The sequence below is a fragment of the Acanthisitta chloris genome, unplaced genomic scaffold, assembly GCF_000695815.1.
Source record: "Acanthisitta chloris isolate BGI_N310 unplaced genomic scaffold, ASM69581v1 scaffold26270, whole genome shotgun sequence".
NCBI lineage: Eukaryota > Metazoa > Chordata > Aves > Passeriformes > Acanthisittidae > Acanthisitta > Acanthisitta chloris.
Window position 1 is genome coordinate 12,123 of NW_008651493.1, and position 12,068 is coordinate 24,190.

General features: G+C 51.6%; 1 protein-coding gene across 1 annotated transcript in view; it reads right to left on the reverse strand.

Moving 5' to 3' along the window:
- LOC103801152 (G protein-activated inward rectifier potassium channel 1) overlaps nt 1–11,589 on the reverse strand; it is a 23,684-nt gene extending 12,095 nt beyond the window's left edge. Inside the window, exons 1-2 of the mRNA XM_009073560.1 lie at nt 11,521–11,589; nt 10,534–10,750 (exon numbers count right to left, since the gene is read on the reverse strand). Of these exons, the coding sequence (XP_009071808.1) occupies nt 10,534–10,750; nt 11,521–11,589 (286 nt within the window). The remainder of the gene's footprint in view (nt 1–10,533; nt 10,751–11,520) is intronic.
- Nucleotides 11,590–12,068: the final 479 nt, after the last annotated feature.

Here is a 12,068-nt window from a genome sequence, read left to right on the forward strand (position 1 = left end):
CCTGTCCCTCCATCCCTTGTCCCAAGTCCCTCTGCAGCTCTCTTGGAGCTCCTTTAGGCTCTGGAAGGGGCTCTGAGCTCTCACTGGAGCTTCTCTTCTCCAGGCTGAACATTCCCAGCTCTCTGGCCACAGATTTCTCCCCAACATCTCACCCAAACCAACCCTCCTTGCCCTTAAAGCCATTCCCCTTGTCCTTGCCATGCTGTGGCTCCTCGAACCCTTATCCTTTATGCCAAAACCGAAGCAGAACTAATCCTAGGCAAGAGATGGAACAGATCCCTAACAACAGGAGCAATCTGACCACAAAGGGTAGAGCAGCTGCCTAAAGCAACTCCTGGAGCTGAATGAAGAACCAGGGAGTGATTTCCAGCCCAGGACTTGCACCACTCCTGCCACAGCCTCACACTGGGAACAGCTGAATCAGCTCTAATCCCACAATCAATAAACCTCGGGATAAATTGACTTCGTGGACCATTTTACTGTCTGGGGGCAGAATTGCCTGTTTCCTTGGAGTTGTTTTTGTGTCCTGCCAGAACTAATGTGCTTGGAACAGAGATGCATTGGCAGCAAGTCAACTCCTTGGCATAGGTAAGAGGGAAAAAATAGAAGAGACCATGACATGCACTAAACCCAATTAAAACCAATCATGATATGCATTAAATATCTCTGGCAATTCCAGGGATGCACGTGCAGGTGACAGGGCATTAATCAGGGAGTGACATGGCTACTAAGACCTTCCAGCTCTGTGTAAGCACAGGGACCATCCCAAGGGGTGCAGATCCCCAGGTCACTGCTGCCCCCAGCAGCAGCCTCAGGGCCCCTGGGTGCCCACCCTGGGTGCTCCCTACAGCTCCATGCCAGGGGCAGTTGGTCTGCTCTCCCAGGGAACACGTGTCCCTGCCCATGGCAGAGGTGGGACGGGATGAGCTTTCAGGTCCCTGAAGCAACCTGAGCAGAGGACACCAATGTGCCACATTGGAGCCTCTTAACATAAGGAATCCAAACTGACAATTCCCACCAAAAAGCCTCTACTCTGTGGCCACTGAAAGTCAAACAACCAGCTCAGATTTTTCTAATTTCCACTAAGAAACTAATTGTTAGACACCAGACAGCTTATTTTTAAGACAACTGAATATTTCAGGATGTTCTGAGTTTAATCTCAATGAGCTCCCCAACATCTTCCCAGAGAAACACACAGGAAACTGTGCTAAATTCCTCTCAGGATTTCAGGATCCTCAAGCAATTCAGAACCTCTTCAGCAAGTCAGAAATGAGAGGAGATTGAAATCAGGTTGGCTTAAGGAAAACTGTTCTTTTAGCACTGTTAATTCTCCCTCTTGTGCTGGATTTGTCTCCTCACTCCCCAAGGCACCCCGTGCTGGGCAGGAAGGCACAGCTGGAATAAGCAGCCACAAAAACCTCATGTTTCCTTGTCTACCAACTTGCCAAGATGCATTTCCCTCCAAGCAAAGAGCAAGCAGGAAGAATTGCAGGCTCAGGAGGTAATTGCCTGGAAAGTTATAAATAGCTGGAAGGAGAGACTTGGAGCTGGAGTGGCACTGCTGACCCTGTGGGCAGGAGGCACCTGGGCACTGCACAGACCTCCAGGCTGCAAGGAAGTGCCAAACCTTGGCCTAAAAAACACAGCTTACTGAAATACGGTAAAAATCATGGACTCATGGAATCACAGAGTGGTTTCAGTGGGAAGGGACATGAAGGATTTGCCTGTCCCACCCCCTGGGACAGGCTGAGCTGAGCTTCAAGGTCCTTCCAACTCAATGAGTCTGGGATTTGTGGGAGTGATGACTTTGGGATGCTGCATAGTTCTAGTGGAAGGACAACCTTCCACCAGCCCAGGCTGCTCCAACCCCATCCAGCCTGGCCTGGAACACTCCCAGGGATGGAGCAGCCACAGCTGCTCTGGGCACCCTGTGCCAGAGCCTCAGCACCTCACAGGGAACAATTCCTGCCCAGTCTCCCATCTGTCCCTCCCCTCTGGCAGTGGGAACCATTCCCCGTGTCCTGTCCCTCCATCCCTTGTCCCAAGTCCCTCTGCAGCTCTCCTGGAGCCTTCTCCTCTCCAGGTGGACACCCCCAGCTCTCCCAGTCTGGCTCCATAGGTTCTCCAGCCCTTGGAGCATCTCCATGGTCTCCTCTGGACTTGCTTCAACAGCTCCACATCCTTCTGGTGTTGGTGACCAGAGCTGGATGAGCACTGCAGTTGGGTCTCACCTGAGTGGGGCAGAATCCACCTCACCTACTGCCCACGCTGCCAGCACAGGCACCTGGGCACTCTGACACAACACTGTGCTCTTGGCATCCACATCCTACCCCATTCCCACCAGCTCCCTGGGACCTGCTCTGGAATAACAGGTCTTTAGCACTAGTTCTCACCAGAAGTGCTGAGTTTGCCCTGCAGTGAGACTTGGGATTTGCTAATCTCCTGCACAAATCATATGTTGAACAGCTCCAGAGAGTCAATCAGCATGAAAACAAGACAATGACCCCATAATAAACAATGGAATTGGAGGGGGAAGCTGTTCCCAGCATTCCCGGCCTCTTCTCCCAGTGCTGTGATGCCACAGAGATACAAACCCTTTGAACCTCGTCACAGTCACTAACAGGCTTATTTCTGCCTTCTACATTAATGCAGTGCAACAAGCCAAGATAATGATCTCCTCTGGAAGCCTCCAGTGATAAAACTTGGGCAGACTCTGACTCAGCACAGCAGGATGAGAGCTGTGAGCTAAGAGGGGCAGGGGTGGGCAGGGGGTACATCCCACCAGCCCCAGGAGCATCATGCCCACAGGTACCAGCAGCATTGCCCACAGGGATCCAAACCCATCCCAAACTCACCCCTTCCTGATCTGCCTGCTCCCCCCAAAGCCCACAGAGCCAAGCCCAACAGGCAGGGGAGGATGAGTGGGAAAAGGGTGTTACAGCCCATGGATGCTCCCCTGACCCTGCCCTGCAGGAGCCCCTGCTTGTTCCCAGCCCAAGCACAGTTTTCCCCTCCATCAAACACAGAATTCCTCCTGACATTTTGGATGACTCTGCTGAAACATCACAAGCTTCTTTCCCTTTCTCCCTGCCAAGCAATTTTAGCATCATTTAGTCAGGCAGAAGCAGCACTTAGCTCTCTGTGTGTGTTACACAATCAAACCTCGACTAAACCAGCTCTTTCCTTCACCTCAAATCCCACCTCAAAGCACAAAGAAACACCAGCAGACACATAACAAGGCTTTACACAGCAACCACAACGATTTTGTGTCACCCACACACCTGTCAAACAGAGAATGAGGCCTTGGGGAGGTTCCTCCTTGGGATGAACCCCCAGGGGCTGTCCCCGTTACACACTGCTGGGAGGTGTTTGGGCTGCTGGCCTTGTTTGGGTAGGGTTGGTGGAGCTGCTCTGGGATGTGAGTGAGGGGCAGGGGGTGTCCAGGGAAGGGGAAGGGGCTGGAGGTGTCCAGGGAATGGAACGGAGCTGGAGAAAGGCTGAAGCACCAGAAGCAGCTGAGGGAGCTCAGCCTGGAGAAAAGGAGGCCTTTCAGGGAACTCTTTTTCCCTGCTGTCCAACCTGACCCTCCCCTGGCACACCTTGAGGCTGTTCCCTCTCACCCTGTCCCTGTTCCCTGGGAGCAGAGCCTGACCCCACCTGGCTGCACCTCCTGGCAGGAGCTGCAGAGAGCAGAAGATCCACCCAAAGCTCCCTGGTCATCCCCAAGCCCTGAGCCCTCGTGAGTGCCTGAAGAAGAGCTGGGAAGGACTGAGCTATTCAGCTTTCTCCCCACCCTGTGCAATGCTGTAAATAAGGACTAGTGAGCACAAAGGTATCCAGGAGCAGCTCCAGGTATCCATGGAGAAGACAGCTGGGCATTCGGGCCAGGTTTGAAGCAGACAGCACATCTGCCGGAGGCAGGGACTGCTGGAGGTTAGCTAAGCCATAAACAAACAATCCTGGAGAGGTATCAGTTGGCTGCTGCCAAACCCACTGACAGCAGCACTGCTGATTCACCCAGGTGAGGAGCCAGGGAAGGTGCCAGGTGAGCCAGGGGCAGAATAACGAGAGAGGTAAACTCATACATACAAACAATGGCTCAGAATCCAATACAACAGACAAAATGGGATGATTTGGGTTGGAAAGGACCCTGGAGATCAGCTAGTTCCAACCCCCCACAAGGCAAGGGCTGATGTGCCAGGCTGAGCTCGACAGAGCACTGCAGACAAAGTCAGGCCAGGATTAATAAAGCTCAGCCCTGTAAGGGACAGGGTTAGCAGCAATTCCTTGTCTTCACCGAGCTTAATGGCTTTAATCCCATTGTTTCTGCCTTCTCAAACTGCCTGTCCTTCCCTCCCACCCTCCCTCAGCCCAGAGGACTCTTCCCTCCATCCTTCCCACCACATTCCCTCTTTGCTGTTTCATTCACCAGCCCAAGTTGGGAGGGTTTAATCTGAGTTTCCAAAGGGTGAAATGCAGTTTATTTCCATCTCTTTCCCAGAAGGAAGCAAGCAAATTCCAGCTCCATGCTTCTTCCCACTGGACAACCTATTTCTATCCCCCTAGAGCAGAAACTCAGAGGCATATAGAAAGTATCATAGGATTCTGGGATGGTTTGGGTTGGAAAGGTCCTTAAAGCTTCTCTTTTTCCCACTCCATGCTCTGGGCAGGGATATGGGTCACTGGGTGCTTTGTGCAAGGCCCAGGAGAGCTCAGCAATGAGCACTTGGTGCCTTCACAGCTGAATTCTCAGGGGAAAGAGCAAAAACCTCTGGGTTTGTGACAGATGAGATGGCCAAGCAAGAAAAAACACCTGAGCACTGAAGGATGCTGACGCTCAGCAGCGACTGCCCAGAATTCCCAAGGAATGAAAAGCCACAAGGAAAGAGTTCACTTTGAAAACACATTTGTGACTGTGTGGAAGAGAAAGACCAGTGCAAAGCACAAACTGCTCTGACCCTTCATTTGCATCAGCACAATGTTAACTCCTCCTGGTTTGCAGACTGAACCCAAGCTAAAAGGGCTTCCCTGAGCTGTCCAACAGCTTCCAGCCTTGCCCAGGATTCCCAACTTTGCTTTTTGCCCCTTGGTATTAAATATCTTTAGCTGATTTCCCACCCCTCGGTGCCTCAGAAGGGGCTGGTGATCACACCCCCAGCACAGAGCCAGGGATGGACCAGTGAGGATGAAGAGGAAGGAGGAGACAGGTCGTTCCACCCTGTCAGGCTCACTTCAAGTCACCCCCAAAAACCATTGCACAGAGCAAGCAACCAATTTGCATCTGGCAGAAGGGAACGAAGTTGAAGCAAGGGCCAAAATGGATATGTCAGAGTGAATCAGGTCAAATGGGCTCCACGTCCTTCGGAGGCAGAGGGATGGATGGAGCCGCTGGGAGGAGAGCACTGGGATGTCTCCAGCCATTCCAGCTATTTAAAGTGGATTTTACAATGATATTAACAAACTAGAGGGAAAACAAAGGAGAAAGATGCAAGGTGTGAGGAAATGGCTAAAAAGTGCAGCTCGTGGAAGTAGCAATTTATTTGCTGCATCAATAGGAAATGGAACATACTCCACTATTTCCCACTGAATTCCATTTAAGGTGACAGCCTTGCTGGAAAGCTCAGCCTGGGCTCCGTGGAATCACACAACACTTTGGGTTGGAGAAGCTCTCCAAGACCACCAAATCCAACCATTCCCAGCACTGCCCAGGCCACCAGTAACCACGTCCCAAGTGCCACATCCACATGGCAGTTCAAGCCCTCTGAGATGGTGACTCCACCAACTCCCTGGGCAGCTGTGCCAGGCACAGACAGCCCTTTCCATGAAGAGATTGTCCCTAACAGCCAACCTAAACCTCCCCCCACTATTGCAACAACACATCATCAGTAGGGTAAAACTAACCTGTCTCACGACGGTCTAAACCCAGCTCACGTTCCCTATTAGTGGGTGAAGGTGCTCAGGTGAGCGCTCAGGTGAGTGAGTCACTAAGGAAGCAGCTGGGAGGGAACTGCTTGAGCTGAAATACTTAAGGCTGGGGAAAAACTCATCATTCAAATTGCATGATGTGTGTGATGTTGCTGCCTCATCCCTGGGAGTGTTCCAGGCCAGGCTGGATTGGGCTTGGGGCAGCCTGGGCTGGTGGGAGGCGTCCTTGCCCAGGGCAGGGGTGGATTACAGGATCTTTAAGGTCCTTCCACCCCAACCCATGCTGTGATTCTGTGGTTCCTTAGCATTACAAATGCCCTTTCCCCTTCCAGGCCCAGCTGAGCCCTTGGCTGTGCTGCCCCAGCAGCAGCTGCAGGAGAGGCAGCTGAAGCTGGTGCTGAAGATTCCAATCCCAGCTCATCCTCCCTCTGCCAGGGACAAACATGTTTGCCCTCAGACCAACCAATATTGGTTTTTCCACTAACAGATTTTATATAACAGCAGCACTGGCCAAGGATGTGCTGAACTGCTCAGACCTGAGGTTGTTAAAGGACTATTTGATCATGGTTAGGTTATGCTTAGAAATATCAAATAGATTAAAAGAGAGAGAGGTAAAAAAGCCACTTTCATTCCCTGGAACTGCTGAATTTTTCCTCTCCTCTCACCCTCCCATCTAACACAGCTGAGTGATGTCTCAGCACCTACACATTCTCTTGGGCAACCAGGTCTAGGTGGCTCTGCTTGAGCAATGGGGTTGGACCCAAAGGCCTCCACAAGTCCCACCCAACCCCAACCAATTGTGATCTTTGGCAGAGAAATGGTTCAGAAAGATGTTTCTAGGGAATTCAGCCCTTGAGTTACCCCGGGTGAAAGCTGCTTTGGGCTCCCCAAGCTCCTGGTCCTCTCCCACCAGGGCAGAAGACAAGGACTCCCTCACCCATTGCCAAACACCACCACGAGAGCTCCTCAACACACGTGCAGCTCCATACTCCACCAAATCCCACCTGCTGACAGATTCCTGCCATTCCCCTGCCCACAGGCAACCCCAGAATGACCCACAGCAAACCACCCACGGGGGAGCAACTCTGGCACACATGATGCTGCGAGGACCATGAGCTCCTTGTTCCACCTCTCTCCCAAATTCCCACACAGTGAGGCTGATGATTCCTTAGGAACACCAAGACCTGGTCACAAAAAGCACTGTAAGACACTGGAGGAGGAGAGTGAGAAGGTGAACAGGGTGGGATGGTGAAGGCCCCCAGCTACTCAGTGGTGTGATGTTTCAATCCTGGTTAGCTCCTCCATCACCCCCACAGTGTTTTTTCTTCCACCCTTTGCCCACATCAGTGCAAAAAAAAAGTCCCCAAAAAGCTAAACCCAGAACAAATCTCTTGACCTTTAAAGGTCTCTCCCAACCCAAACTCTTCCACGAGTCTATGATATTTTATGCTCCACCTTTAAAGCTGCTAAATCTGTCTTGAGGCTCCTTCCAAGTGACCTTGAGAATAAAACATCATTAAAAGATTACAGAAATGACCTAAACCGTGTTAGCTCTCAGACCTGTGTTCCAGCTGTTTGTTCCCCCAAGTTGCTGTGCTGTGGGATCACTCCCATGTCTCTGCTCCACAGAGGAACCTTCCTGTGGAGCCCAACAGGTCCTGAACTCAAGCTCCTCATGCTCTGCAAAGCCAAACCAATGGAATTCTCCCTTGCTGCCACCTGTGTGGGTTCACTGAGCCCCTGGCAGGCTGCTAGGGCCTGTAGCCAGCAAAGCATGTGAAAAGCCTTCCAAGATACCATTTCATGAGTCTGGGAAAGGGATGCACATCCCATTCCTGCCAGGATTCATGTGCTTCAGGTTCTTATTCACTGCTCATTATGAGCCATTGTAGTAGCTTAGCAGTAAGTCAGAGGAGAAGAGAGAGATTTAAAGGGCTCCCTAATCCCACACACATCCAGAAGGAGAATCCAAGGTGAGAGTCCAGACTTGTTCTCCCCATGAACTCCCCTGTGAAGGTTTGCTGACAGCTGAGCTTCCAGTGCTCCCTCACAGCAGTGTGAAATGAGGACAACAGGCCTGGAAAACAAACACTCGGAGTGTTCCTCCAAGTGACATGTTCCCATCAGAATGGAAGGATGGAAGATGTATCACAAATAATCCTCAGTAATTAGCAATCACCCTAGAAATCACAACCAGCTTTGGGGGATGAAAAGCCATTGGAACATCTCAGCTGGGAAATGCTCCAAAAACTGGGAACAAACCCAATGCCAGAGGCAGCACTGAGCATCCCCCAGTGTTCCCAGGGAAAGCTCCTGGGCTCTGCTCTTGGGAGGATCCCAGAGCATTCCACACACAGGAGTGTTAGTCAGTGGGTCACGGGATCACACACTGGTGTGGGCTGGAAGGACCCTAAAGCTCATCTTGTTCTACCTCCTGCCCTGGGCAGGGACAGCTCCCACCAGCCCAGGCTGCTCCAAGCCCATCCAGCCTGGCCTGGGACACTCCCAGGGATGGAGCAGCCACAGCTGCTCTGGGCACCCTGTGCCAGAGCCTCAGCACCTCACAGCCAGGAATTCCTTCCCAATATCCCATCTAAAACAATACATTGTTAGATTATAACCATTGCCCCAGGAAGCTCCAAGGACAATCAGACCCTGCTGCTCCCCTCACAGGGAGCCCAGAAAGGACCAGAAGTTCCATCCTCCCTCCCTCCCTCCAGAGCTGCTTCCCACTTCCCGTGTCTTACTATCCAAACAACCTCAAACCTGTAATTAAGGAGGGTAAGGAAAGCAGAAAGAAATGTTTATATAGCCCGAAATTAAACTTTCAGTGATGATGAGACAGTAAATTAACTTAATCAAGTTGGGAGGCATCTAGGAGAAATCATTTTTATATGGTTTAATGAGAGAAGGCATTGGAAATGGTGATTTTAATCAGCCAAGTGGGATTTATAAGCAAGAAGATCCTGCTTAAACAACTCATTAGACATCTCCAAAAAAATCCTGCCTGCCTCTGCAGAGAGCCAAAACAACATTTATTGTGTGTATTTACTAATTCTCCAAGCCCCTTGGTACCAGCACATATCAAAAGGCAACGGATTCAAGCAGGAAAGAAAGTGAAGGGGGAAAAAAACCTCTTCATTAGCTCCTGCTGCAGCAAAGCAAGAGGCTCCAAGAGCACAGCAAAGGCAGAGATGACCCGAAACATGGTATTAGGACCCTGGAATTGCTACTTATTATAAACACAAGGGCTAAAACAGAGGGGGAAGCACTGGACACCTTCTAGGACTTGGACAGGGGAGGATTGGCACAAGAGCGAGTCCAACCTGTGACCCATCACCACTGCCAACTCAACCAGAGCACTGAGTGCCATGTCAAGTCATTCCTTGGACACCTCCAGGGCTGGTGACTCACTATGTGTCACAACAACTCAAGGCTCTGAACAGCCTTAAAGAACAGCCCTAAGGCTCTGAATCCATGCACTGATCCTGCCACTTTTCCTCTCTCATCTCTCATCTCCACAGCCCTGAAGTGTTCCAGGCCTGGTGGGACAGGCCTTGGAGCAACCTGGACTGGTTTCAGAGTATGTTCAGGGGATGGAGCTCAGAGACCATCCAGCCCCAACCCCTGCCCTGGGTAGGGACACCTCCCACCAGAGCAGGTTGCTCAAGGCTTTTCCAGCCTAGGAAGGTTTTTCCCCTCCTCACCACCATCCCCTTGACACTTCCAACCTCCTGCCAGAGGTTCTCCCCCTGATGCCCTCAGCTCCATCCTCTCCTCCTCTCTCATTTCCTCACACTGTGAGATCTATTCTAACTTTAAACCCTTTCATCCCTTCATGTTCTATCAAGATAGAGCACATTTTGCTCTATTTTGCCTAATATTCAGCTCAGCTCCCAAAAGTAGGTCATGAAATTCACAAGCTTAGACGAGTTAGGCTTTAAAGACCCAGAAAATCCCTTTTCCCCCCCATTTCCACTCTCTCTGTCATTTCCAGGTCTAAAATATTTCCCAACACAAACCCAAAGACACCACTTGGTTTTCAAAGTCTCAGAGTTATTGACAAAACATATGGTTTTATGGAAATATTAAGGAGTTTTTATGGAAATACCAAAGGATTTTTATGGAAATACCAAGTTTTCATGGAAATATCAAGGAGTTTTACTGGAAGAGCACAGAGGATTCACCTCTGTGCCCCAACCTCCCTGGGATCAGGCTGAGCCTGAGGCTCTCAGAGGTGATCTCTGGGCTAGAAAAGCAGGATGGAAACATTGGGACACCAATACATGGACCAAAGATGATCAAAGATATCCTAAATTTCCCTGAAAAGAAGGAATGGCCTCGGTGGCTGCAGCAGGATCCTTCCCCAGCCTGGGCTGAGCTGAGAGCACTGCCCAACCCCAGCACAACATCACCAAGCCATGGTGGCAACAGAGCATCTCCCACATCACCCTGCTAACAAACACATCGCCAAGACCCTCCGACGTCCAGAAGCTGTAAGAAAACACCATTTTGGCCACCACAAACCACTTTCAAACCACGATGCCAAGGCAACGTGAAGCTCTCCAGCCGTGAGTGGCAAGAGGAGCACGTGGTGTGTGCACTCACCTGTGGTCTCCACGATGCCCTCCAGGATGACGACGATCTCGAACTGCTCTGTCTGCATGCTGCGCTGGGACAGGTCGTAGAAAGGGCTCTTGGAGTCTATCACGTGGCAGATGGTCAGCGGGGACACGAGGAAGAGCTGGTCAGCACCCGTGCTGAAGCCCACGTCCAGCTCCAGCTGGTCCAGAGGAAGGAACTCACCCTCCGGGGTCTGGCGGGACTGGGAAGAGAGGAGGAGAGGGACAGGTCAGGAGCTGCTTGGAGACTGGAACTGCTTGCCCAGAGGAATTGGAATTTCCCATCCCTGGGAGTGTTCCAGGCCAGGTTGGATGGGGCTTGGAACAACCTGTTCTGGTGGAAGGTGTAGAAGGAGTAGAAGGAATTAGCTTTTAAGGTCCTTCAAAGCCATCTGGGAGTCTTTGGTCACTGCTGGAATGACCATCCCCAAGGCACTCCAGCAGCATCCCACATCCTTCCCAGTGCTCTGTACCATCCATCACACCAGGCATTCTGGAAAACCACTGGAATGGTTACTCTGCCACCAACCCAGTGTCACCCACCAGGAAAGGATGAAGCTGGAGGAACCAGGGTGGTGGACCCAGACAGGGTACAGGGATGAGGAGACATCTCCCCTTGAGCATCCCAAATCCTCACAAAATCCATGTTGCAACACTGACCAGAGGTGAGGAGCCATTCCCTGTGTCCTGTCCCTCCATCCCTTGTCCCAAGTCCCTCTGCAGCTCTCCTGGAGCCCCTTTAGGCACTGGAAGGGGCTCTAAGATCTCCCTAGAGCCTTCTCTTCTCTGGGCTGGACCCCCCAGCATTCCCAGCCTGGCTCCACAGGGTGCTCCAGCCCTTGGAGCATCTCCGTGGCCTCCTCTGGACTCTCTCCATCAGCTCCACATCCTCCTGCTGTTGGTGCCGTGACCTGGAGCAGCACTGCAGGTAAGATCTCACCTGAGAGGAGCAGAGAGGCAGAATTCAACTCACCTGCTGCCCACAGTGATGATCCCAGGACATTGGGGGTTCTGGGATGTGCACCAGGACCAGCACAGCCATCACTCCATGCTACCCACACTCCCACGAGTGACACCAGCAGCTCAGAGGAGCCCAGACCTGCACTTCCCATAAAATGGGGTGCTGGGGAGGGATGGGAAGGTGCTGGGGGCCCCAGGGATGCAGCTGCTCACCCCCTCCCCAGGGCTGGAAACCTTTGGAAGCCCAAACTCCAAAGGCATCAGGCAGAGCAAACTGGATTATTCTCCTCGCTCGGGACTCGGGTTCTATTTTTAACATCTCCCCTGAATGGTGACTGGATTGAAGCAGATCTAATCCCAAACAAACAATCCTGTGTTTTGCTCAAGTTTTGGCTTCCATTTCTGCAGGTGGAAACGCAGATTTCCCACACTTGACTCCACTCCCTCTCCCAGGCTCAGGTCACAGCCCCAAGGCCACCAGAGCCCAGAAACACCCAGAGCACCTCTGCCTGCAGGGTGTGTGTTCTCTCTTCAAAGAGAAGTTTCCAATAAAGAGGCAAA